General features: G+C 40.9%; 1 protein-coding gene across 17 annotated transcripts in view; it reads right to left on the bottom strand.

The window, feature by feature from the left end:
- Positions 1-6,003: 6,003 nt before the first annotated feature.
- BMPR1B (bone morphogenetic protein receptor type 1B) overlaps positions 6,004-27,449 on the bottom strand; it is a 420,588-nt gene continuing 399,142 nt past the window's right edge. For 16 of the 17 annotated variants that reach the window (XM_081595579.1, XM_081595635.1, XM_081595667.1 and 13 more), the window contains 5 exons: positions 23,736-23,928; positions 22,420-22,717; positions 11,433-11,608; positions 7,984-8,114; positions 6,004-6,463 (listed from right to left, as the gene is read on the bottom strand). In XM_081595579.1, coding sequence (XP_081451705.1) covers positions 6,338-6,463; positions 7,984-8,114; positions 11,433-11,608; positions 22,420-22,717; positions 23,736-23,928 — 924 coding nt within the window. In that variant the 3' untranslated portion in view covers positions 6,004-6,337. The remainder of the gene's footprint in view (positions 6,464-7,983; positions 8,115-11,432; positions 11,609-22,419; positions 22,718-23,735; positions 23,929-27,449) is intronic. The other variant, XM_081595614.1, reaches the window with a different exon arrangement.

Below are 27,449 nucleotides of genomic sequence, written 5' to 3'. Positions count from 1 at the left end.
AGACCATCCAAGACTGGGGTCACAAAACCAGCTATGGGTCAGAGCTGAGGAAGTGGTGGCACTGGGTAAACTGGAGTCCTGGTAAAACAGAAGGAAGAAGTGGGCACTGTGGCTGAGAAGTTAGCACCATTTAAAGAATGGAAACCCCATAAAAAAATGAAATAGCACTTCACAAAGACAGTATACAGTGGTACAGGCTCAGCCCACGACCATCCCTTGAGCCCTGCTTTGGAGCTTTGGTGGCTGGGGCTGCTGTTGGGAAAACTGCACCCAGCAAAATGCACATACATTTTCCGAGCTGGGGAGAAGGGCTACGCAAGCCCTTCTCTGGGTTGGTGTCACTGGCAAGGTTTAGCATGGGGCCCAGGAAAGGAACCCTTATCAGCCCCAGAGTTCCCTACAGCCAGTTAATAGCACAACCTGGGGAGGCATTGCTTCACAGGAACAAAAGTCCTGAGAGCAGGATCACCTGTGCTCTGCTGCAGTGACCGGAAGGAACCACCAAGCATGCAACTTAAAAGTGGCCAGGGCAAGCGAAGATGATGTTCACCTCAGCTGGGGTTTACCATCTCTGCCTTTTGAGTCCAGGAAAGCCCATAGCATCCAGGAGTGGGGTGCAGACAGCGGGGGAGAGGGTGTCCCCACTGCAGACTTGGCTAGTTTCACATGTTGCCAGCTTCACATCCTGTAAAATTAACATCCGTGAGGAAAAGCAGTATTTGTAAGCACCTGCTGTGTGCCTGGAGTGGAGCCACACAGACTTCCCATGTTCACCTCATCTGTTTCTCCTCAGAGCCCCATGAGGTGGGTTTTGGTCTCAATTTATAAGGAAGAAGTCTGGGGCTCAGACTATGTACTTCTACGAAACTGAGAAGATGAAAACTATGCACATGACTTAAATCCATCCAAATACCCATGCTGGGGTGAACTCTCCTGGCATTACTGCAGCTGACTCAGCACAGCCAGTCACACACCCTGGAGCCCCTGGGACTGAGATGCAAGCCCGCCTGTGCTCCCGGCGCCCTGACAACTCTGGGTCTCCTCTCTCTGGATCTAGCCTCCACTGTGAAAGTAGAAAGTGAAAGTTGCTCAGTCACCTTCGACTCTTTGCAACCCCATGGACTGTAACCCATCAGGCCCCTCTGTCCATGGAATTCTCCAGGAAAGAATACTATGGAGTGGGTTGCCATTCCCTTCCCCTGGGGATGTTCCTAACCCAGCGATAGAACCTGGGTCTCCGGCACTGCAGGCAGATTCTTTACTGTCTAAGCCACCAATGGATGGCCTCAATACCAAATTTTTCACTCTGGTCCCCAGGATTCCCAGTCCATGGACAGATACCCGAACGTGTTCCTCTCCCTCTGTAGATGGGTGTCTCCTCTCTGGGGGACACTGATTCAGAAACAACAGCAACAACCTGTTTGCTCCATGCCCCACGGACTTCACAGTCGGGAGGAAGGATGGAGTCTCTCTCCCACCATTGGGGCGCTGCTTCCAGGTCGCTGCCCTTGCATGAATGCCTACTCTGTTGTTCATCAGGCCGTCAGGCCCCACCAGCCTCTGTCTCCACCCTCTGCCCCCACCCCCCGACGGCTCTGGTGAATCCTGCCTCACAATCTTCATGTCATTAGACCACCACCATCCTGGGGGGCTTCAAAATCCACAAAGACAGATCCAACGACCTGGCTATGGCATGCACGTGTCATCACCAATCATCTTGCCCACGAACAAATCCATCCACCCCTGTGAGCACACCCTCAGCCTGTCCTTGATCTTGTGACTCACTCTTTGAAATCTTGATTCTGAACACATCCTCCTTTCTCAATAATTGCAAACACACCACCTCGACCCCAGCATAGTTCCCTGCCTTCTGACCTAGTTTCTCTGGATCTATCACCTGCCTCTTCTTTAATCCCCTCCCTCCTCTGGACCACGTCAGCTGTCCCCTTGATGATAAACCTTATTTTCCAGGGCCCCTTGCTGCATATGCCTGGTAACTCCCACCTGAAATGAAACCAGCTGTCGCAGTCTCCAGGCCTACATCTGGGTTCCTGATAGAAAAAAATAAAACCATAAAACTATTAACACATAGAAGAGTAACATTTGTCATAATAGCTAATCTTTAGTAATAGTCGAGCACTTCACCTAATGCTTGGGGCATGGCAAGGATTATTTCATCTTCAGAACCACTCCATGCAGTAGAGATTAATATTATCCTTGCCTTCAAGGGGAAGAAGCTGAGTCTTCAAGAGGTCAAAACAGGCCTCCCCTGACAGAGCAGGGAGAAAGAGGGGGCCCAGGTTCACATGCCAGTTGTCTGGTGACCCAGCAGCCACACCCCCCGGCCACCAGCCACAGTCAGCCTTCTCCATCTCAACGGGGCCCTTGGCACTGCGTGTAAGCATCTGCCCGTGACCTTGTTACCAACGTTCCTACCTTTCTTCTCACTCTCAACAGATGATTGTGCCTCCTAATTACAGACAAAATTGGAGCCATCAGACCTTTCGTCCTGCTCTCCTGCCACCATGGCACACACTCACCTGCATCGCTGTCCACGGCTGCCTCTCCTGTTACAATGTGACATTTTCAGAGACAGAAAACAGGCACAACTATAAGACAACAGACATGTTCTTTCCAAGGGGAGAATGAAACCATTTTATTAGGGGGAATGTTAAAACAAAGCCATATACAATTTGTAACAAATACAATTGTTCCCTAGTTCTGAATAATTACAGTATATACAAATTCAGTAAGGCACTGGTTCCCCAAAAGAACACAAATGAGTCTTCTTTTGAAACAGCCAACAAAATCCCTTATATAGTCTAACTTTTCTCCAAAAAATATGGCATTGTTTTTTTGTTTTGTTTTATAAAAGGAATCATAAGTGCTAAATTAAGTCACTTCTGATGCCTTCTTTCATTTCCATGGCTATGTGACTAAGTTTTCTAAGGAGCTATAACTATAGAATTATTCAAGTTTAAAAAACTGTACCTCTTTCAGTGCCTTTCACCTACCAACAAAGAAGAACAGACCAACAACACAAAACACTGTCATTTCTAATGAATATGCATGACTCTAGAAATATGAAAGTCGGTCATTATTCAGTACTTGCTCTATCTGACTATGCAGCAATTGAAACGTGTCGAAGAATTCCCTGTAAATAAAATCTTAGCATTATTTTATAAGAAGTTTTGTTTTGAGAATAAAAAGAATGGTCACTAGTGTCTTTCAAGCAGCACGTTTCAGGAGGTCAGAGACCTGTCTCCTCACACACAATGTTCATAGCACTGCTGCCTGTGATGTAATAATCTATACCCTTTTATAAATAAATATTATGTTTCACTTAGTACTTTATCATCCATAATATTTTACTCTCTAACCCACATAATGGAGTTGTGCCAGACTCCAAACTGAACATAATATTTATATATACATATATTTATATAATATACACACACATACATAAACTATAAACCCAAATATCTTAGCATACAAAACTTATATTAGCTAACAAGTAATATTTTAGGATTCCTTTGCAGGGAAAAGGTTAGAAGAAAATTTTAGTCTTTGAAATTGCCCTGAAAGTAAGCAATCATCTACATTATTTCCAGGTTCCCACTATTCTATTGAGAGACAAAACAAAAAAATAAAATTCACTTCTGAGCTACCAGAAATTTAAAAATCAAAATTAATTATTTGGAAGTGAGTAGGTAGTCTCTTTAAGAACAATTTAATATTTCCTAAGTGAGGTGGATTTTGGTAAGACAGAAAAAAAAATCTATTCATAAATAAATTCTTATATCAGTAAAACACAATAGTAACTAATGTGTCTTTTTAAGTATACCAGGAATAATTTTTAAATGTCCATAGTGAGTATACCAGGTTGGGAATGAGAAAGTAAGCTATCCATTTTTCCAAAGCAACCAAACAAATTATATGAAAGAAATTTGGACACTATCTTAATTTCTTCCCATTTTTCACAGGAACCAACACCTCCCTAGAAATCTAGTTTACCTTCAAATCATCACCTCTCCAAGGTATATTCTGATTTGGAGTTATCCATATATAAGAACTTATTAAAAACAAAACCACATTGTTACCTAAGCGCTAAGCCAAACATCACCTAAATTTAGGGAAAATCAAGAAACACAAACATGTCCCCACTTAACTGACATAAATGTTTACTTATTTGTTTTGCAGATGATCTGATTAGAGGCACTGAAGTTTCTCTCCTAGGCTCAGATGATTATTACACTTAGCTTTAGCCACATACTCCTAAGCAATGACAAAGAATATTTGACATAAGAAAAGGGAACATTTACACTATTATTCAGATTATCTTAATATCAGTAAAAGCAGCATTCTAATCATAATTATATTTGGAACCAACTGTTTTTAATCTTTGAAAAAGCAGAAACTTTTTTTTTCATATTCAAGGATTAAGAAAATATTGTTACAAAGGAGTTCTGGTTATGAAGCACTGGGGAGTGAATGCTGAATAGAGAACACTGCTTCTCCCAGACGGTAAGCACAGCTCACAGTCAGTCTCTGCCTTCGGATGCTTTCTGGAGGAACCAGTCACCAGCTGCAAGCTCACTTCAGAAGTGAGGAAAATATTTTCTCATTTTTCGTGCGGCTGTCACATTTCCAAAAACCCTCCATCCTTCAGCCACCAAGTGGGGAAATGAAAATGTGTTATAAAACACTGCCCCCTGGAGTATTCTGGAAAGAACAGAATTGCTGGTCTTTTGTTGTTTGTTTTTTTTTAAGGGCAGAGAGGAGGGGCTTCCCAATTCTTTGCTACAGAACACTACAGAATTCTAAGAAGCAAAAGAAAACCACAGTCAGGAAGTAAATGAATAAGGTTGAGAGGGATGTGTGACAATTGTACCCTTTATTATGCTCCTGTTGCTAAGGAATACTGGCCCTGTCAATGATTTGACTCCTGCTGCTCAGAAGTTTTTAGCCTATTTAACTGAATAGGTGGAGAGATGTTCTGCACAAGTGCCACAGAGAAGAAAACAATAATAAACTAAAAAGTGAGTTGAATGTCATGAAAATAAAATAAACTGAGTCAGCACTCCTAAGATGTGAAGCTATCGCCTAAGACTTACATGCTCCATCTGTATCTATTCTAGAATAAGTCAAGACAGCCATAATATCTCGTGGTCTCCACTAGCCTTCCTCTGCTGTTGTTCCATTTGGAGGTTGTATTTATCTAATTTAAAATTAAAATTAGTTCAATTAACCTGACATAAGTTTCCTCTCCTCTAAACTCAGACAGAGAAAAGGCAGATAATAACTAAAAGAAACCATCTTTGTACACAGTAAGTCGTGCACACCTTTCCCCTCGTGCGCTTGAGAAGGTCTCTTCCACATACCTAAGACACAAGCCATGTGTACCTCTACCCTCACCGACTACCTTTCTGACACCATCTTCTTACAGCACAAGAGCAAATTATCTCTATTTTAAAGCGCCTTGTCTTCAACACAACTGACAGCCACTTTACTTAATATTGATCCTTTCATTTGAGAGATCAAAAGCATGCAGGGGTTCAACTTCCTACACACACAAAAAAGCTTTGTTTGTGTTTAATGTAAGAAAAAACCTAACAGAATCAGAAATACAAAGTGGTTCTGAAGAACAGTGTTAACATTTACTTCTAGTAGAGTCACATAAAACCTTCATTTGTCCCACATCCTCTGAAGCTGCAAAAGGTCACGAGTGGGAATCCCCAGAGGTGGTCCCACACAGGCGGTGCCGGTACCCAGATGCATTCACATTGCTGCGGCTGCCCCAGCGCAGGGCTGGCCAGAGTGGTCTGAGGAGGGGGCTTTTAAGATGAGTTCCGTTCGGTTTTCCAGCTTCAACGATTGTCTTTTAGTTGGTAGAGTGCAACAAAATTTTACCAATGGAAACACATATTTTAATTTACCTTCCAGCAGAGTTTCTGGGAAGAACTTTAGTTGCTATTCTTTAAACTAAAATAGTATAAACCTTGAGACATTTACATTTTTGTTTTATTTTGGCAAAATTATCTTTTGAGGAAAAAAAAAAAAAGGCAATCCCAAAATACAGGGCTTTCTTAGAAAGCAACATGCATCATATCTTGAACAAATTACCCAGGCAGTTTCTCCCTCCTACAGATAGACACGAGGAATCTGTGTTTCTGGAAACTTCTGTTTGTCCAGGCTGCTTCCTGACAGGTAACAATACACCCTCTGGGAGCAGGAGGATTTTCAAGACTTGGACTGTGGATGCTTCTGGAACATCTTTTGCTCTGCCCACAAACAGAAGAATATCTACTGGCTTTGTCCAGAGACACTTATTCTTGCCTCAGAGCTTAATGTCCTGGGACTCTGACATTTTGGCAAGTGTTTTCTTAACCCGTAGGGCTGTCAGTCTTGAGGCAGGATTGTGAGCCCAGCATTCCGTCATGAGTTTCCCCATCTGCCTGAGACACTGCAGGAAGGAAAAGGAAAACTGGACTTACACTAGAGAAATGTAGGATCTGTAGGGTTGGCACTCGATACTGGCTTTTAGTTCTGGGTTTCTGAAATTTGAATGTACTTTTAAAAGATAGTCTTAAAACCATGTAGGCATAAAATTCCATAAAAATTCCTTTCTCATGCAAATCTTAAAAGACTAAAACAAATTTTCATGTCTTCCTTGTGATAGGAGCAAGCAGGTGGCTTTGCTGATTGTAGAAGAGTGTCTCTGAAGTCAGATTAAACAAATACAAAAATACCCAGGGAGCCTGTATTCCTCTGCACACTCCCGGACAGTCTCTAACACTTGATGAGCTTAAATCTTTTATCTAATTCCATACTAACCAAACAAACATGGTTATTCCTCAGTCATAGCTGTCCGCTACAATAATAGCATCACACTGTACCATTTAACAAGATTAATGACCTGTGCACAGCCTCACTACAAGTTTCTCCTGCGTTCTCCTGTGGCACGTCAATTATTGGCCTTCCTGTTGAAAAGCACCATTTCACTTCATTAGAAATCCTCAGTGAAGGGACTCTGAGCAACATCAATGCCCATAACCACCTTGAAAATAATATAAACTCTAGCATCTCATAAAACTTTCTGCACAGCTCACTGGGAAACATATGTATTATTTAGCATTTCAGTAACTGGGCACAAAACCAAAGAACCAAAAGTTATTTTTAAATGCAATGAACACTGAAGAATTAGTTTATAGACAGTGTTTTGTCCATTTTTCTGCACTGGCTTGGATACTTTTTTTCTTTAAGGGATGCTTCAAACTCCTGTCTGAATGTGGCACTCCTCCGAGTGCCACCAGACACTCCAGGTCTGAGGGGTCTACAGGTTCACAGGGCGGATGGAGAAGCGGGTGAGCAAGCAGCAGAGAGGGCAGGAGAAGCAAGGCTGGCCGGCTCACTTCCTCCTTCTGGACAGCTCCTCTTAGACCTGTGTATGTTTCACCAGGATGGACTCAGCGACCGGCAAGGGTGGGTTTGTTCCCACAGCATCACGTCATCCTTATTAAGGAAGATCCACAGCACAGTCGGGCATCTCACCTAGGTCACCTTGTACCACTTCTGTGTACAGAAAACCCACTTCTTCAGACGCCTAACTCTTCTCTCATTAAATGAGAGAATGCTGTATGTTAGTGTCAAGGAGAAAATTCATGATGTTTTACACACACATTTGGAGAAATAACAGCCTCTATGCAAGTGTCAGGTTCACTTCCATAAATGAAATCATGTTATCAGTTAAGTCAGCTAAACACTGACCCATTCAGTGTATTTTGGAAGCAGCAAAATCAAACAGGAGAAAGGAACAGATAATGTAACATACTGCACTCATCTCCATATAAACTGCTGCTGTGACGCACCGTTACCGTCCCAACAGAGAAGACGAATTCCTGCAATAAATATTTGGAATTTGGGCAAAAGGAGAAAAGTCTGTTTCAATACTGGTCATGGCCACGTGGTGACCTCCAACCTCACCTCGTCGCTGCTCCACCGGTTGGGAAAGGAGGGCCGCAGCTTCTTGATACACACGATCTCTCTCATGTCCTCGTAAGAGGGGTCGCTGGGCACCAGGTCATGATAGGGGAGCTGATATTCTTCCACTATACCTGAAAATACGATCTTAATAAGGTTATTATTTTCTGTGAAGAAGAAATAAAAGTCTAACAAACCGTTCTCAGAGGAAATGTCTATCAGTACCAAAGACAAGTTCAGGTTGAAAAACAGCAAAAAAAAAAAAAAAGCCACAAACACAAAAACCCACCAACCTTGAAAAAAATGGGCCCAAATTACACAATTTTTAAAAAATGAATAAAAAGCACAAGGAAACATTATCATACACCTTCAAGCCTTTTTTTCTAACTTCCAAAAGCTAAGTAAATAAACATCTCAAATTTACTTCTGATTTTATAAAGGCTCTTGTACTCTGTGCCAAAATTTTAAAAATCTATATCAAATCTTGTTCACATTTGGCAGACACACCCCAAACTCATTCTGCACAATATGTAACTATTTCTATTACTGCAATATGAGATTATGAATCTCATAATAAATTTGGCAGTGTATCCTACTTGAACAAAATGTCAGATGTACATTTTTTTCTGCTTAATCAACAGAATGTATTCTTGCACACTGAAAATTTAGAATACTATATTCCAGGTGGTGCTAGTGGTAAAGAATCTGCCTGCCAATGCAGGAGACGTAAGAGACGTGGGTTTGATCCCTGGGTTGGGAAGATCCCCTGGAGAAGGGCATGGCAACCCACTCCAGTATTCTGGCCTGGAAAATCTCATGGACAGAGGAGCCTGGTGGGCTATAGTCCATGGGGGTCACAAAGGGTCGGACACAACTGAGTGATTAACACTTTATTATGTCCTTTCTTGTAAACTCAAACCCATTTATAATCATGAAGGACCAGAAGGTTCAAAAGTTTTTTCAGATCACTCCAATTCAGCATTTATTCTGTCCCCTACTGAGATTACAGATCAAAAATATATGTATTATCTACATTACTAATTCCTTCTGCTGTGTGTCATCTCCACATAAGAAAATGAAAGCAATGGTCTCCTGGACAGGAGACGCTCACTTCATCCCCGTTCTTCCTCCCTTCCTAATTCTCAAGATGATGGTTCTAGAAATCTTGAGAGCAAGGATGATGTTGATCTCATTCATCTCAGATTTCTCTTAGTATCTAATGCTGGTGCCTTACCTGGCTGGACTGATGCATGGTGGTGGGGTTGGTGTATAGGCCACCGCAGACACAGAGCCAACCACACAAAATTATCAATTCATAGGAGTCTGTCTTTGCCCTCTAGGCCTTACTCCTCTCTCCTTATCATGCAATAACATTATCAAAAATTTCCACATCTGCTGCCTTTGTGCCTGAAACTTCAAAACTTTCTCTTTTCTCCCAAAGTCTGAAAGGCCTATACCTGGATGTGTCTGCTTCACCCAAAAGTATCCAGACTAGAAAGATAAGCCCCCAAACTTCCAATATCTTCATAAAGGAGAGTGTTAGAGAATAGAATCTGTGTGCTTTTCTCCTCTGGAAGAGCAAAAAAACTCATCTGCTGAGAGTCTATGATCTGTAAGGCATGAATAGTATATGTTATAATTTATCTTATTAGATTCTTAAAACTATGTTTATAAGATAGTACTATACAGATGAGTAAAGTTGATTTTGAAGGATTAAGTAACCTGCCCGATGCCATACAGTTGGTCTTAGGCAGAGTTGGGTCTTTCTGACAAATATACATCAATCTCATACGGAGATAAGGGAACATGTTAGTACCTCTCCAACCCCCACAAGAAAAAGATAGCCCTAGAAAACCAACTAATACTCTGCTGTTTACATAAAGTTGGCTTGTTTCCTAAGTAGAGAATCATGGCTCCTGTATTCCTGTCTACAAGCTTTCAAATAAAGGGTTCTTGTAGCCCTATTCACTTTAGATGTTCAGGAAAACATAATTCGAAAAGTAATCTACACTCTACTACTCCTTTAACTCCTATAAACCTAACTTAATAAAAAAAAATAAGAGTAAGCATATTATTAAAGAATAGACTCATTTACTCTTAATAAAGCATGAAATCATAATTACGAAAGGAGATTTATAAAATATCTGTTTAGGAAACTTGTCCTACATTCACTTTCCTTTTGGCCTAAAGACTTCTCTTATTTTAGAGGGAAAGTTTTCTATTTTAAACTGCTTACAAGGGGCACAGAGTTCCCAGAGTGATTAGAAGGCATCATTGAGGATGATCTTTCTATGAAAGTGTGAATACTTGTTGATTTACTGTTTCTCCTTCATATTTAAATATGACTCTAAATGTAAGTTAAGTCTCTACCAACCAAAATGAAAATTAAAAATAACAGCTAGCGTGTACTGAGTGCTCTTTATACTCCAGGCAGTTTTAATTCTTTTTTACAATCATTGAAACCTCACAACAACCATCTGAGGTAGATAAAATCATTCATGTCCTTCTGACAATAAGAAAACAGAAACAAAGAAAAATTTAATAATGCATCAAAGGTTCACAAATAAATGGCAGGTCCAAGAAAAAAATTCCTGTACTAGTTAAGTGCCTGCTTCACTATAAGATCCCTGGACAAGCTCAAATTTTTGTGAAAGTGAGGAACCAGCCATCATGAGGGAAGGCAGCAATGTCACTTTCTGAACCAGCACAACCAAAAGTAGAGGCATAAACAGGGCACTTGATACTGAAGAGCCTGCAACTCAGCTCCTCATCTAAAAGATGTTCAAATCTACCTGAGAGCAAATTATGCAGCAGTAAGCAAAACACTACAAAAATATTACCTCTGAATATTTAAAAAAATCTTTTCTTAGTTTTACTAAGGAATCCTTATGTTTATAGAAAAGTTATCATGAACAATAATGACATTCTTATGCTTTAATTTCCTTTTGATACAAACTGATGTTTTCAAACTGGTTTATGAGGACATATCATAGAAATTCAAGAATTAGGGGCTTAAACAATGGGTTTCCCCCCACATTGATGGATCTCCCTTCATCTGTACAGAGGAAGCCACAGGGAAGGGGGCACTGATGTCAGGGGTGGGGCCAGAAGCTGGAAGGGGTAGGAAAAGGGGTTTGACTTGATGGAATAACTGCTGGAGGAAAAGCTGAAGAGAGAAAGGAGACAATATACATGGTAGAAGGGGGTGAGCTCTGAAAAGGCACGAGGAAGTTGACAGTGTGCCTAAGAGAGACTCAGTAGTAGTAGCAGGTGGAGGGAAAGTGGCAAAGACAGTTCTAAGATGTTAAATACTATGTTCTGGGAGGACTTTGATCGTATCAACAGAAATAAAGGGGAAAATCAAATCTGATTTAGTAAACAATACAACAACTCTGATTTCTGACCAGAAAGAAAGGATCTGCAGCAGCTCCAGCAGTATCACTGTCACTTACCTCCTGATACACATCTCCTAGCAACCTCCCAAAGGATGAGTCCAAAACTGTACATGTCGGCCATGATGTAAGACTGAAAGTGATTTCTGTTCAAGCTCTCATCCAACACTTCTGGAGGCATGTAGCGCTTGGTGCCAACTCGAGTGTTGGGTGGTATGTCAACTTCATTCGTGTCACTAAGGAGAAAGTCAGGCAACGCGCTATCAGCTTTGAAGAGGACCAAGGAATGACAGGTCAGGGAATTCCTAATTTGGTGCTTTAGTGAAAGGTGAGAAAGGATATCCTTTCAAGGCATAATGTTTCCCTAAAAAGTATTTCTTGCCAAAAGTTCAATATTCACAGGTCAAAACCCAACAAAGATGACAATCAGAATGAAGCTACAACATATAAGATAGCACTGCCACAAGATCAATGTAAACTCTAAATTATTGCTATTAATAAATACCTATTCAATGTCAAAATTACCATCCTTCTCTTCATATATTAGTAGCTTTGCCCTTAAAACTGGCAGGTGCACACGTGAATTTGGTTTATTTGAGACAGTATTTCTTATGCAAAGTGTTGGGAGGCTTTTGCAGCTACAAACAAGTAAGAAGGGACAGGAGGAGAGGATCAACGAAGATTTGCAAAGGTTTTACTTTGATAAGCAGAGACCTATAAAAAGGATTTCTTACTAGCACTATTATTTCATAAACCAAATAACATGCATTTTTTAATAAAAAGGAAAATAACTGAATATATTATCTTTAGCTTCCAGACGATTTCACAACATGATCTATTAATTATTTTTCTGCATAGACAGGGAGAAAATTCCTGATGGAAGGACAGTCATCTGCAGGCTGGCATGTGGGAACCATGGTCTCAGTGCAGTGAGCTGGAGCCAGAGCTGTGAACCCACTTTTCAAAGTTGCCAAACTATGATTGCTTGAGAGGCTGACAATTAATGAGAGGAGACATGTAACATCACTGCCAGGACAATGCTAAGTATGCATCACAAGTTCAACAAGTTACACAGCTAAAAAGAAACTAGTGGAAATAAGGAGCAATGAACCCCTATTTTGATGGATGAATCAACTGCAAAACAGAAAAGATTAACAAAAAAAACTCATGATTAAACTGAAGTCTCTAGAAAATCTGTGATAAACCTTCCTTTCTCTTGACTCCCAAGAGTTTTTCTTTTTCTTTTCATCAAACTCCACTCACTCTCAAGCACTGATATGTTTGCTCTTTTTCCTCAATGCAGAAAACAGCTGCATATATCAAACACCACATTCATCATGCTGCATCACAGACAACAGCAAATTTAGCAAAGCACAAGCTGGACTCAAGATGGCCGGGAGAAATATCAGCAACCTGAGATACGCAGGTGATACCATTCTAATGGCAGAAAGTGGAGAGGAACTAAAGAGCCCCTTGATGAGGGTGAGAGAGGAGAGTGAAAAAGCTGGCTTGAAACTCAACATTCAAAAAACTAAGATCATAGCATCCAGTCCCATCATTTCATGGCAAACAGAAGAGGAAAAATGGAAGCAGTGACAGATTTTATTTTCTTGGGCTCCAAAATCACTGCAGAGGGTGACTGCAGCCATGAAATTAAAAGAGGCTTGCTCCTTGGAAGAAAAGGTTTGAAAAACCTAGCCAGCATATTAAAAAGCAGAGACATCATTTTGCCAACAAGGTGTGTAAAGTCAAAGCTATGGTTTTTCCAGTAGTCATGTATGGATGTGAGAGGTGGGCCATAAAGAAGGCTAAGCGCCAAAGAACTGATGCTTTCAAATTGTGGTACAGAAGAAGACTCTTGAGAGTCCCTTGGACTGCAAGGAGATCAAACCAGTCAAGCCTAAAGGAAATCTACCCTGAATATTCATTGGAAGGACTGATGCTGAAGCTCCAATACTCTGGCCACCTGATGCAAAGGGCAGACTTAATGGAAAAGACCCTGAAGCTGGGAAAGATTAAAGGCAAAAGGAGAAGGTGGTAGCAGAGGATGAGACCATTGGATGGCATCACCAACCCAAACTCTGGGAGATAGTGGAGGGGATCCTAGTGTGCTTCAGTCCATGAGGCCACAAAGAGCTGGACAAGACTGAGCAACTCAACAACAACAGCAAAGTGGCTTTTGGGGAAGGAAAAAACCACAATTTGGGGTTGTATCTTACTGCCTCTATCGATCTTCAAAAAGATAAAACATATAGTGTCACTGGGAAAATCTAAAAGGTGGTAGTTGTCCCTCTGTAGATCTCAAAACTTAACATTTACTAAAACTTATAAAGCTTCATTCTTACAACCATTTAAAAATCACTTCCATCTAAAATTCTTCAGCTAAAGCTATTTGACCAGATGTGTCACTAGGATACTCATTAGGCCCCTTGAGATCTTTTAAAAGCACCAGCTCTGAAGGAGCCCATTTTCCTAAAATAAGAGTTAAAGGAAATTTCTTTAAATGAAAAAAAAAGAGTTCACACTCCTTTTCATCAGCAAATGTAGGTCTCAGTGCTCTAGGCTTTTTTCTAAAACTAGAAAGAGTATAAAATATGAATCACAGTATTTATCAGCAGGACACAATAGAAAAAGGTCACCTGTGTACCTAAATAGTACATAGTAGGGAAGGAACACAAGAGAGAAGTGGCCAAATGATAAAGTGGGAAAATAACAGATGTGAAAGATGTCACAAAGGCTCCTCCTTCAATTATACAGCAATTTCTCTCCTCCTCTTCTACCCACTGAAACCTCTCATGTGAACACACAGAGGGTTTTTCATTAATGTGTTACCTGTGTGTATAACACAGTTTATAACTTTGAATCATTAGAGAAAAACAGTGCTGGGGTTGGATAGAGGATTCTGGGTTCTATGTAGAGAAATGAGCATGGGGGTTGCAGATGGAAAGAAGATGGGCCCCACAGGAGTACATTTAGGCCAAAGGTATACTCTAACCTCAGTTGGTAAAGATTTTAGACAATTCTTTTCCATTCTTATACTTAGTCCTTAATGTTTTAGTTGGATTTGGGAGGTTAAGAAGGGCTAACAGAATGCGTGACATGGGGACATCTATGGGAAAACTAAAAGCTAATTGGAACTGGAGGATAACAGATTTAGGATTTGTGATGGCCAGACTATTTACAGTTGTCCAGACTCTCATTCCCTCAGACATGGAAAAAACATTCAGTCGAGGACTTTGCTTGTCCATCAAATGCTCCAAACCCAGCTCCTTATTTACACAGTACACCAGCCACTACTGTCCCTCCCCCACCTTGCGCTTTCTCCACCCTAAGTGCTTCCTCCCCCAGTGTTGGAATAACTATCTCCCCTGGGAAAGCTGAATAAATATCTTCCCCTAGAAGAATCTGAATAAATATTCTCCTTTGTGGCATCTCAATGAATATTCATCTTCCAACCAAAGACTGTAAACTCCTCTGAGCCCTGAATGACATCATAACCATTGGGTCTGTCCCTAAAGAGCAGGTCCCCCCTCCGTCTCCATTCACCGTGTGCCTTGCACATGGCAGTAGGGAATACACTTTAAATGAAAGAAGGAAAAGGTTTTTAAATAGTAAACTTTGCTATGTATGATTTAAAGAAAAACTTAAAAATCTCTATTATACATAGGCCATAAAATGAAACATTGCAGACATGTAGAAAGATAAATTGCATTTTGTTCAGCAAATTAATTTTGTACAGGACTATCAACCCAATGGCAAAAGCCTTCAGCACTATATGTTAAAGCACAAATATACTAATTATAAGTAATTTCCATCCAACATTATAAAGTATTAGTTTCTCCAAGACACCCAGCTCTGTCCCTTTTCCCTCAGGAGGGTTTTCCTATTTGAAAGTCATTAAACTGCATTTCTCTCCCAGGTATTCAGTTACATCATCTTAGCTGTTTCCAAATAAGGGGAGAGAAAAATGGAACTTGTATTGATCTTCAAGGTCACAAAGAGAAATTAAAGCGATTTAGCACTGGGCCAGCAAGAGCAAAGGAAGCAGAAGGGACAGGAAGTACAACCAGAGGGGTTCTTCCCCAGGCCCAGCGTTAGGACAAGACTCAGATCTTTAAGGACAGGTATGAGCACCTGAAGGAAAGGGCCCAGGAGAGAGAAGGAAGCAGACGAGGGCAAGTTGCCTCACCATTCCCTGCTTTCCTTTTCCGTGGATGATGGGAGGGCCGAGAGACAAGGTTGGCAAGAAAAGATGGATGTGGCACAAGGGGGTGGGGTCGGAGTAACGAACTTCAAATCGACAAAATAATTCTGTGTGCTGAGATGGCCACAGATACACGTGTGTGAAAATTATAAAATCACACGTAGTAAATATAAATACCAACTCCAGGATACTGGCTACTTCTGGAAGGAAAAAGGGGGATAAAATAGGGAGGAGAATGCAAGAGGACTCTCTTTAACAGTGCATTTCTTTAAAAAAAAAAAAAAACTAAGGCAAACTGTTAACATTTGTTATTGCTAATTAATTTTGTTAAATAATTACAAGTGCCTCATTATTTTTAACATTTCCTGTAGGCTTAAAATATTAATATGAACTCAGAAGGATCAGGAACAAGAAAAACATACATGATAAGGATTAAGGTTAGACACATAAGGCTGTGAAGATCAAAAGTTCTCTAAGTACACTGGTCAGGGACCTCCCCGGTGGTCCAGAGGCTAAGACTCCCCACTCCTAACGCAGGGGCCTGGGTTTGATCCCGAGTCAGGGGACTAGATGGTGCAACTAAAAGTCTGCATGCCACAACTAAAGATCCTGCGTGCCACAACTAAGACTCAGAGCAGCCTAAATAAAAACTGGACAAAATTATAGAAAAGACATTTCTAGCAAGCAGAACTAAAAATGCTTCATCAAAATGCTGCATTCAATCTAGATGAACTGTGATCTCTTCTCCCTGCCCACGGAGAAAGGCTACAAAATTTGCACAAAGGGGTCATGGTTAAAGAACTGGGTTTAGAAAATTACAAGGACACTTTTACCTAATTATGTTTCCCCAACTAAACTTCTACTAGATCCAACAAGGCTTTTGTCCCTGTTAATGTGAGTACCACTGAGATATAAGTAGAACTGGATGAAATTCAAAGTAAAACTTGAATAAAATAAGTTAAGAGATGTCTAGTAAATTCCTCTCCAAGAAAAAACCTTGTGTCAGAATCATATTTTAACCAGTATTTTTCTTTATGAACTTTACAGACACTGGGGCTGAGACAGGATAAAATAAAAATACCTAAAATTTTCTGAGTAAGAAATGAACAGTAACTTGGGAGGCTGAGGGTAAGGAGCAAGCCAGCTGGGGAGAAGGGAGGTTCTCCCCCAGGCCCAGGGTTAGGGCAAGATGCTAAGGTCCTGTAGAAAAAAAAATAAGGACAAATGTTCTGATAGTATGAATTTTATAACTAAATTTCATGAAATACCTACAACACAACCTAGTAAACATGTCTTCAGCCTTGAGCTGAGTGTTTGGGGAAGAACGAGTAGGTAAGTCAGGAAAAAAAGGTGCAACATGTGTGTCAGCGGTATAAGCCTGATGCGGCAAAGAGAGAACCAAGCTCCTTAGGATCCACAGATGCGCTTGTGCAGGACACTGAGCTCCCTACTGCACTAGGGAGGATCAGAGACAGGGATGATAGAGCCTAATTGTATCTGAATCTCAAAATGCAGGGTGCCCTCAGATGGGTTTCCATGAAGAGGGATGAAAACCAAGTTCCTATTTCTGACCAGTGTCACCTGGATGACGGTGCTAGAATAAAGAAAATGTCAGTGTGGAGGAGGAGAAGGTTCACACTGATGACAAAGGGTCCCCTGTGTGGACACACACACTGAGTGGCTCCTCTTATTTGGGGCCACAAAACAAGTGAGAGATTTCAAGGAAACTACTCCAGGTCGGGGAGGAGAGCAAAGATGATGTGTGTGTGCGTACGTGCGTGTCAAACAGGTGGGGTGGAAACGGAGACAGACAGACAGACATAGAACAAGAAAAAGATAGAAAACTAAGACTTTTCTCTCTGAAGGCACAAGAAGGCTATATGTACTAAGGAGAGGATGGTAGAAGTGATGCCCTCTTCTGGGAGAGGGCATCTTATCATTGATGTTGTTTAGAGCTTCCGCACATGGAGATCATTTTAATGGGTTTTATTGTCTACAAACAGGGCAGCCTCTTACTGCCTGTACCCAGGCGGCTGCCTGCAGTGTCCCTCTCCTGGCCCAACACTGGTGTCTACAGCGGCATGTAGACTGCAGGTATTGGCAGAACTGAGGAAAAGAATCAAAGAGTCCCTGTGGGTGCAAAAAGGCTGGAGGTGGGGCCTCCTTCAAGAATCCTGAGAGGCAAGAGAATGAACCTGAGCACCCTTCCAACTCAGTGGAGCAGGGTGTGCCTTAAGCTCTTGGCTCTCATGCACTGGAAGAAAGGCAGAAAGAATTTTATTTTGGTGGCAGGGAATAAAGCAGGTATTTAAAAGTATAATATCTATCTTAACCTTATATTATTTTTTTCATATTAATTAAGCTTCTAATTATGAATCCATAGCAGGAATTCTTTCAAGAAATGTTACCACACATTTCTTGCAAGAAATTAACCACACATGAACCATACCAGAGAATACTTAATCACTTGTTAGAAAGACAAAAATGACCTTCCAAAGCGTGAAGTCTTCTCATGAGCCTTCAGAAGAAGGGACTATGCACATCCTTTGTCTCTCCTAGAGTATCTTGCAAACAGCTATGGAACTGACTTGCTGAACTGAGCTCTGCCCAGGCAGATGTTAGCCAACGAGGAGGGTTTTCCACAGCACCAACAGAATTCACTGCTCCTATGAGTAAACCCTGAGACATCTCAGGGTTTCTCAGAAAGAGAACCTGGAAATGGGAACTCTTCAACAGAAGGCGGATGAGGCTGCAGAAACCCTGACCGGGCGTGCTGCCACTCATGTTTGGTCTGTGACTCTGGCTGGTCACTTAACCATGTCACTTTTTTCAAAAACCACTAAGCATACACACGAGAAGCAGTGGTGTGTATATGTCATTGAGAGACAGAGAACGTTGAGAACCTTCTGGGCCAGACTCTCCATCTCCTTTGCACTTGGACAATTCGACAGGCATCAATCTGGAGATGTGTGTTATAGCCCAGTCTTCACTGTAGGTTTTCTATATAAAATTTAATACCTGAAAGGCCGTAAGCCAGGCAGGACTTACTCCCCCGCTAAGAAAACATATCATTCTGTCCCTGAAGTACCAGAGGGGCTGTGTGAGCCTCCAGAGGGTAGGGTGAAAAGCTCTGTAAGTTCCTTCATGAGATTCCACGTGTCATTGTTTTCTTATCTCAAGAGATTCGGGTTAATGGGAGTGTCTCTCCTGGCATCACCCGGATTCCATCTCCCTTCGGCATGAGATGCATCAGCACTTACATCATTTTCAAGAGTGTGCACGAAGAAAACAATATAGCATAAAGAAGTTAAATGATCAGGAAACCTCTAACGCATTGTCCACCCTCTGTGAACATCACTGGCTGCTGCTGCTGCTAAGTCGCGTCAGTCATGTCGGACTCTGTGTGACCCCATGGACAGCAGCCCACCAGGCTCCTCTGTCCCTGGGATTCTCTAGGCAAGAACACTGGAGTGGGTTGCCATTTCCTTCTCCAATGCATGCATGCATGCTAAGTTGCTTCAGTCATGTCCGACTCTGTGCAACCCCATGGACAGCAGCCCACCAGGCTCCTCTGTCCACGGGATTCTCCAGGCAAGAATACTGGGGTGGGTTGCCATTTCCTTCTCCAAACATCACTGGAAACCTCCTCAAAATGATTTAAAAGCCTGACAGAACACTTAGCACACAGAGACTAAGGTAAAGATTAAGTTCTCACAGGAAATTCACATATGAAGTTTGAGAACTCAACACTGGGTTAGCTTTGACCCTACTAGTAATACAATGCTGTAAATATCTGTGCACATGTGCTTCACACTCCCCCGCAACAGGAAAATCAGGAAGAGTGAAAACCAAAGAACTGTGTACAGCAAGGTGTAAAAGCGAGGCTCAAAAATTGAGAAGACCAAAGTTCCTCTGAAACATATGAAATAAAAACATGAAAAGGACTTCCAATTATCAAATTCAACATCCATTTAATATGAAGGAAACTGAGGCCCAGGATGGCAAATGATCCCCCGGCTGCTAGTTAGCCGTATGAGGTCTTTACATCCAACGGCTATGTCGGTTGTTCATCTAAGCCAGTATCCTCACATCCTTCCTCTCTCCATTAAACAGTCAATATTTGCCAAATAAATCTCTGAATTATCCCTTAATGTATTTCCTTCCACTTCTTCTATCTGGGTTTGCATGAAATTTGAGAGTTCATTTAGTTCATTCCCATTACATTAAGCAGAACTAAGTTTCAGAAATATAATAGATACTCATTTTCCTGGTTTTTTTAAGGTCTATTAAGAAGATGAGTTCTTAATTACCTTGATACTGCCAACATGTACTGATTCAAATACTATCTCTAATGGGTAACTCACTATGTCATGTCAAATGAGAAACACATTATGTAACGACATGGACTCTCAAGATGCCCAATGAAAAGGAGGGTAAGATGAGGCATGCCTTAAAATAATTCAGGGGTCAGGCAGACAAGGGTCAGAAAATTATCACAGGAGTAGAATAGATGATGTCATCCTTCCCACCTGGGGGATGAGTAAAGTGACTTAGAGTAACTCTGAGACTCGATTAAGTACCATGGAGACGCAAGGGCATTCCAAGCTGTATGTTGTCTAGTCAGAAGCAAAGCGGTAGCAAACATGAAGTATATGTGGAAAAAACACAAATAAGTTCAGTCTTGCAAAATAAAGCATATAAATTGGAGAGTTTTATGTCCATATAAATTTGACATAAAAAGAGAAAGGTGGACTTAATCCAGCGTGTGCAAAATCTCTGGAGCTAAGAGGAAAAAAAAAATACTTTTTCCCTTCATCCCATAGTCTATATGGAATCATTCATTTAAGCTTTATACAAAATTTTGAAGCAACCCTTATATAATGAGCACCAAGGAAAGACTAGAGATGTAAATTTAAGAAAAACATGGTATCTACCTTCATGGAACTTCGTCTCTACTTAAAATGACAGAAAAGCAGTCATTGATGACCATACAACAGAAACTCACCGAAAGTCAGGCTTGTAAGGGAATAATAATAGGGGTTCTAAAGGACGAAATTATGAGGATAAGTAGTAGCTACTGAAATAAGGGAGAGGATATTGGGTATTCAGATAAAGATAAAAGCATATTAAAAACACTCCGAGGTGTGAGAGAAATTACATTTTAACCCAAAGCCAGACCAAATGATGAAATTACAATGATGCCCAAAATTATGCTTCAAGAAAGTAAATCTGACAGCAGTATGTAAAAGACAAAATTGGAAAGAGGAAATAACTACAAAATGCTTTACTCTAGAATCTAGAAAAATGGTAGGAGGCCCCCAATTGGCCCAGTTCCGGTGGAAATATCATGGAGACAGAATTCATTCAACTGAGCAGTCACAAACTTAGAGAACAAAGGAAATGTCCCTCACATTTAGAATGGACCAACCGAAACTGGGACCTGGGGAGAGAAAGCACGTGCAGCGTGAAACTGAGAAGTGGAGAAATATTTAAGAAACAGAGAGCAGAACCCATAGAGAGAAAGGACGAGAACCTGGAGCAAACACATTAGGAATACAGGAGGAAGAAAGGTGTGGGCTGGGGGAGAGTGGGCCGACAGGAAACAAGGCTTCTGGTGACAAAATCCACGTTGTCCTTCAGTAAAGGAGCTTCAGAAGAGACAGAGCAGAAGCCAAATTGCAAAATATCATGAATTACTGGATTGTGAAAGCAAATTACTCTTTAGAACTCTTGAGAAATTTCACAGGGGAGGGAAGGAGAAAAGCTGGTATTTGAGAAGCATCATGGAAAGTTCCCTGTGGTAGAGGAGACTTAAAAAAGGGTGTAGGTCAGAAAAAAAGAATTCAGAAGAGAGAGAAGATTCAAATCATCTCTATTAGCAGGCAGTTCATATTTCTAACTTTAATCTACAGTCCAAAGCATTTCCTTCTGCTTTGTTTTTAAAGATCAAGAACTTCAATTTGCTACCCTCTATCTGGTGAAGACCTTTATAATATTTAGGATTTATCATTTTATCACCTCTCCATCTTTACTTCTGGGTGAAAATACCAATCCCTTAGTCCTTTCTCGTCGGTTTTATTCTTTGCTTTGGCTTTTCTTTTGTGTCCTTCTCCATATTCTACAGTCTCTTTGGAAAAAAAAATCCATAAGAAGGTCCAATAATTTAATAAAAGCTGAGCCTAAATTGAATTTTTTAAAAAGTCGGTATAAGATGATCCCTCTTTTCTTGTAGTTTGCAAACTCATTTCATTGTTTTCAAAGCAGAAGAATCATTTGTCTAATTAAATCCTACAAGATAAAGGAGCTACTATGAATGCAACAAAGGTAAGTAAAACAGAACCGCAGCTATGGGGCATTCTTCTTGCCCATCCTGCAGAAGCTACAGTGCTGAGTACTGGCCCTGTGTTGCTTATTCATTCCTAACATTTCTCATAGAATACCTCTGCAAGTTATCTTTCTTATAACACATAAAAAATGCCTTTATCACTACATAGTCATAGCTCTTTCCTGAAACCTCTTCCTACCTACAAATGTTATGCAGAATTCTGAGCACACAATCCCAGGCATTAGCAACTTCTTAACAGCTTCATGACAGCTCAAACCTATGTGAACAGTGTCTTGAAGTCAGGTCACTGAGACACTTAGAAACAATAGAACTGACCCAAACACTGCTTATTTGTTGCAATGAAGACGTTTCTTCTTTTTCCCCTCCACGAAAAGTCAAAGTTAGCAAAATTTCTCCTCCACTAAATATCCTAGAAGCCCTGAGTGACAAAATGCATCACCTATAAAAAGTGATAGAAAAGAACCATAAAAAGTATATTTGTTCACCTTGATACTAACCTAATAAACTTAACAGCCAAGCCCAGGTCAGCTATACAGCAAGTTCCATTTTTCTTCACCAGGATGTTCTTACTTTTCAGATCTCGATGGGCAATTGCTGGTTTGCCTTGAGTACTAAAGATTTCAGTGTGTAAGTGACATAGGCCACTGACTGAGGAATAGGCTAACTTCAACATTGACTTAGTATCTAGGGTGGTGGACTTCAGGTAATCATAGAGGGAACCATTTTCATGATAATCTGTGATGAGGTACAATTGTGTCCAGGACCCCGTCCCTTTGATATCTGCAGCAATGAAGCCTAAAAGGAAAGAAGACAAAAAGGGTTGAAGCTACGTGTTTTCTAAATACTACCAGGATAATTCATTTTTTCAACTATTGTCATTTGTCACAGGTGTCTTTTATTTGGCATTTCATTCAGTTTTCTGATTGTGCTTATGATAGCATTAAATTACTAATACCCATCGTTGTTGTAGTTTAGTTGCTAAGTCATGTCTGACTCTTTGTGACCCCATGGATTGTAGCCCACCAGGCTCCTCTGTCCATGGGATTTCCCAGGCAAGAATACTGGAGTGGGTTGCCATTTCCTTCTCCAGGGAATCTTCCCGACCCAGGGATTGAACCCATGTCTCCTGCTTGGCAGGCAGATTCTTTAACACTGAGCCACCTGGGAAGCCCATCAGAGATAACCAAAACAGCAGGGGTGGAGAAACACTAAGAGTTTGTATCTGAAGACAGGATACCTTTCCAATCAGTAGCTGATATTTAAAGTATTTCTAAGTTAATGGTAAATAGTTCATGGTATTATAATTACACATAAGACACTATTTACAAAACAGGCACACACTCCATGATTAGCTGACACTCTTTCTACTTGAATAATCCAGCTAGATAATTTCTAACTTGAGAAAATAAAAAGGAAATCAATTCTCAATATAAACTCTGGATCTAAATATAAACTCTGCAGATAAAATTTCCATAACTTCACAGTACTTAAGACAAAAATGTGCTCCTTCAAATCCCTAAGAAATCTGAGAAATTTTGGTATTGCATTTGCATTTCCTGTCCCTGAAGGAAAAAAAAAATTATTTGAACATGTTTCATTTCCAGCCCACCATCCATTCATAGAAGTGTCTTAGTCATTCCTCCTGTGAGGTCTCCCATTAGAAGTGTATGACATTCTTGGGGTCACGCCAAAAAGAAAATGTCTATACATTTCATAGCGGGTCTAGACAGATGAGTTAATATGCAGATGTTAACAGAAAAAAGAGAGGAAAGCTAGGAAACCCTGAACATCGTTAATACAGACTTATACTCACCCAAGATGTTCTCATGCCTCATCAACACCGTCTGATATATTTCTGTCTCTCGGAACCAGCTGGCCTCCTCTGTAGTGAAGAACACTTTCACAGCTACCTTTTCGCCACGCCACTTTCCCATCCAAACTTCCCCATAGCGACCTTTTCCAATCTGTTTCACCATCTGAATTTGCTTTGCTATCGTCCTCTGGACCTGTTAAATCCCCCAACACACTGTTAGTGTATTCACAGCACTACAGATTTGTTTAATGTTTTCTTTTTTCCTTCAGAGAAGAAAACAATTGCATATAAAATATTTTTAGCCAGTAGTTTTTCTTTATATGGGTTTCCCAGGTGGCACGAGTGGTAAAGAATCTGCCTGCCAGTGCAGCAGACACAAGAGACTCGGGTTCAATCCCTGGGTTGGGAAGATCCCCTGGAGGAGGAAATGGCAACCCACTCCAGTATTCTTGCCTGGAGAATCCCATGGATACAGGAGACTGGTGAGACAAGTTATTTTTATTTACTTATTAACTTTACTTATTAATTTATGTTGTCCTCTTTTAAATATATGTCTGAGACTGTTGGTTTTGAGTGCTTGAAGTATTGCTTCCAAATTATTATTTCATTTTACCGATTATTATTTTCACAGAGAAAAACACTTGAAGGGTTCACAGTAACTGGCAGAAAAGAATACTTTTCACTTCTACCACTAGTATGGGACACTAGATACTCTGAAGGAATCATGCCACTATATGCTTCAGTAACATACAATAAAACCAAAAGGTAATGCACTATTGGGCATATACAGAAATACTTGCAGAGGAAATCTCTAAGCAGGGAGGTATAGGCAGAGGGAGGAAAAGAGGAAGGGAACAGTTAAGAACAGAGCAGGGCTAGACAAGCACTCAGCATATACAAATGCCAGGCTGTTATCCGGGCAAAGAATAATACCAGCCTTGAGATCTAGACAATGAACTCTGACCCTTTTAAAATGAGAGACATTGAACCCTGGGCTTTAGCATTAAGTCTGAACCATGGAATGGGACCAAATTTTCCCGTTTGCTAGCACCTCACAACCATGGCTTCTGGCAAAAACAAATACAAATCCTCTCTTGAGGAAATTATTGCAGAATATGCTTTACTCCACTACTATGCAAGGATACTAGACCCTCTGAAGGAGCTTCTGCCACCCTACAACTTGGCCATGGATAAAATATAAGAAACAAAAAACTGCAATGCATTATTGGGCTCACAAGGGAATAAAGGAAATCCCCAAGGTGGGGAGGGGAGGGAGAGAAGGAAGGGAAGAAAATAAATAGAGGGAGGGAAAGGAGAAAGAGAGGATCCCACAGGGTTAAGTTCAGTCGCTCAGTCATGTCCGACTCTTTGTGATCCCATGAACTGCAGCACGCCAGGCCTCCATGTCGAACACCAACTCCCGGAGTCCACCCAAAACCATGTCCATTGAGTCGGTGATGACATCCAACCATCTCATCCTCTGTCATCCCCTTCTCCTCCTGCTCTCAATCTTTCCCAGCATCAGGGTCTTTCCCAATGAGTCAGCTCTTCGCATCAGATGGCCAGAGTATTGGAGTTTCAGCTTCAACATCAGTCCTTCCAATGAATATCCAGGACTGATCTCCTTTAGCATGGATTGGTTGGATCTCCTTGCAGTCCAAAGGACTCTCAAGAGTTTTCTCCAACACCACAGTTCAAAAGCATCTATTCTTCAGAGCTCAGCTTTCTGTATAGTCCAACTCTCACATCCATACATGACCACTGGGAAAACCATAGCCTTGACTAGACGGACCTTTGTGGACAAAGTAATGTCTCTGCTTTTAAATATGCTGTCTAGGTTGGTCATAACTTTCCTTCCAAGGAGTAAGCGTCTTTTAATTTCATGGCTGCAATCACCATCTGCAGTGGTTTTGGAGACCAAAAAAATAAAGTCAGCCACTGTTTCCACTGTTTCCCCATCTATTTGCCATGAAGTGATGGGACAGGATGCCATGATCTTAGTTTTGTGAATGTTGAGCTTTAAACCAACTTTTTCACTCTCTTCTTTCACTTTCATCAAGAGGCTCTTTAGTTCTCCTTCACTTTCTGCCATAAGGCTGGTGTCATCTGCGTATTTGAGGTTATTGATATTTCTCCCGGCAATCTTGAATCCAGCTTGTGCTTCATCCAGCCCAGCATTTCTCATGATGTACTCTGCATATAAGTTAAGTAAACAGGGTGACAATATACAGCCTTGACATACTCCTTTTCCTATTTGGAACCAGTCTGTTGTTCCATGTCCAGTTCTAACTGTTGCTTCCTGACCTGCATACAGATTTCTCAAGAGGCAGGTCAGGTGGTCTTGTATTCCCATCTCTTTAAAAATTTTCCACAGTTCATTGTGATCCACACAGTCAAAGGCTTTGGCATAGTCAATAAAGCAGAAATAGATCTTTTTCTGGAACTCTCTTGCTTTTTCGATGATCCAGCTGATGTTGGCAATTTGATCTCTGGTTCCTCTGCCTTTTCTAAAACCAGCTTGAACATCTGGAAGTTCATGGTTCACATATTGCTAAAGCCTGGCTTGGAGAATTTTAAGCATTACTCTATTAGCATGTGAGATGAGTGCAATTGTGCGGGAGTTTGAGCATTAAATGCCTTAAAACAAAAGGAGACATCCACTGCAAATGAGGCAAGAGAAAGAATCCAAGTAGATTTAACCCCTTCAGATTACAGATTTCAGAATGCCACACTACATGAGATGTGTGAAGAATGTGAAGAATAGGAGACAGAATGAAACATAAGCAAGGAGTAAGAAATCACTGAAAATTATGTTTGAGGTGGAAGAGCTGTCACAACCAAAAATGTAAAATGGAAAGGGAGAACAGCCCATTAGAGCTGAGGAAAAAGCAAAGCTATGAGAGAGCTCTGAAGAATTACGGAGTACAGTACAACAGGCAGAAGGAAAACAAGAGGGTTCAAGTGGCATAGAGGTTAAATGTCTCTTTACACATGATCTTCATTCAATCTGTGCTTAAATTTTTAAAAAATGCCATGACTAAAGGGGCTAATTGTTGGTGACTATTTACATAATTTGGGAGACATAAAGAATCAAACATAGAACTCCCATAGGATCAGCTTAGAAAGTTGGGATGTACTCTTCCCAGTGACAGGCTTTGCATCAAGTAAATTCAAAGTGTTTCTTTCTGTATTTATACTTTTAAGGGTCATGTAACTATACTGAGCTAACTGTATATATGAGCTACTGTAATTAACCTGAGCAAAGTCTGGGAGATAGGGGAGGACAGGGAAGCCTGCTGTGCTGTAGTCCATGGGGTCACAAAGAGTTAGATGCAACTTAGTGACTGAACAACAACAACTATACTGAGCTCACCTAGATAATCTAGAATAATCTCATCTCAAGGTCGGCTGATGAGCAACTTCAGCAATTGAGCCACCAGGGAAGCCCAGCTGATGAGCAACTTTAATTCTCCTTTGCCTTGTAAAATAACAGATTCTAGGGCTGAAGACATGGATATTGTGGGGGCTAGCATTCTGACTACCATGCATGTCTACCAACTGGGATGGGTTCTGTTTTTGTCTAATGAATGATTTCATCAATTCAAGACGTAATGCTATCCATTACCAGAATCATTAACAGCACTAATATCAGACTGAAAGCTTTTGGGGACAAGATAAAGTCTTTTTCTTTTCCTCTAAAAGAAGAATTAAAGA

Source organism: Giraffa tippelskirchi, chromosome 1 (assembly GCF_054371585.1).
Source record: "Giraffa tippelskirchi isolate mGirTip1 chromosome 1, T2T-mGirTip1v1.2.pri, whole genome shotgun sequence".
NCBI lineage: Eukaryota > Metazoa > Chordata > Mammalia > Artiodactyla > Giraffidae > Giraffa > Giraffa tippelskirchi.
This window is presented reverse-complemented; position numbering and strand designations above follow the sequence as displayed.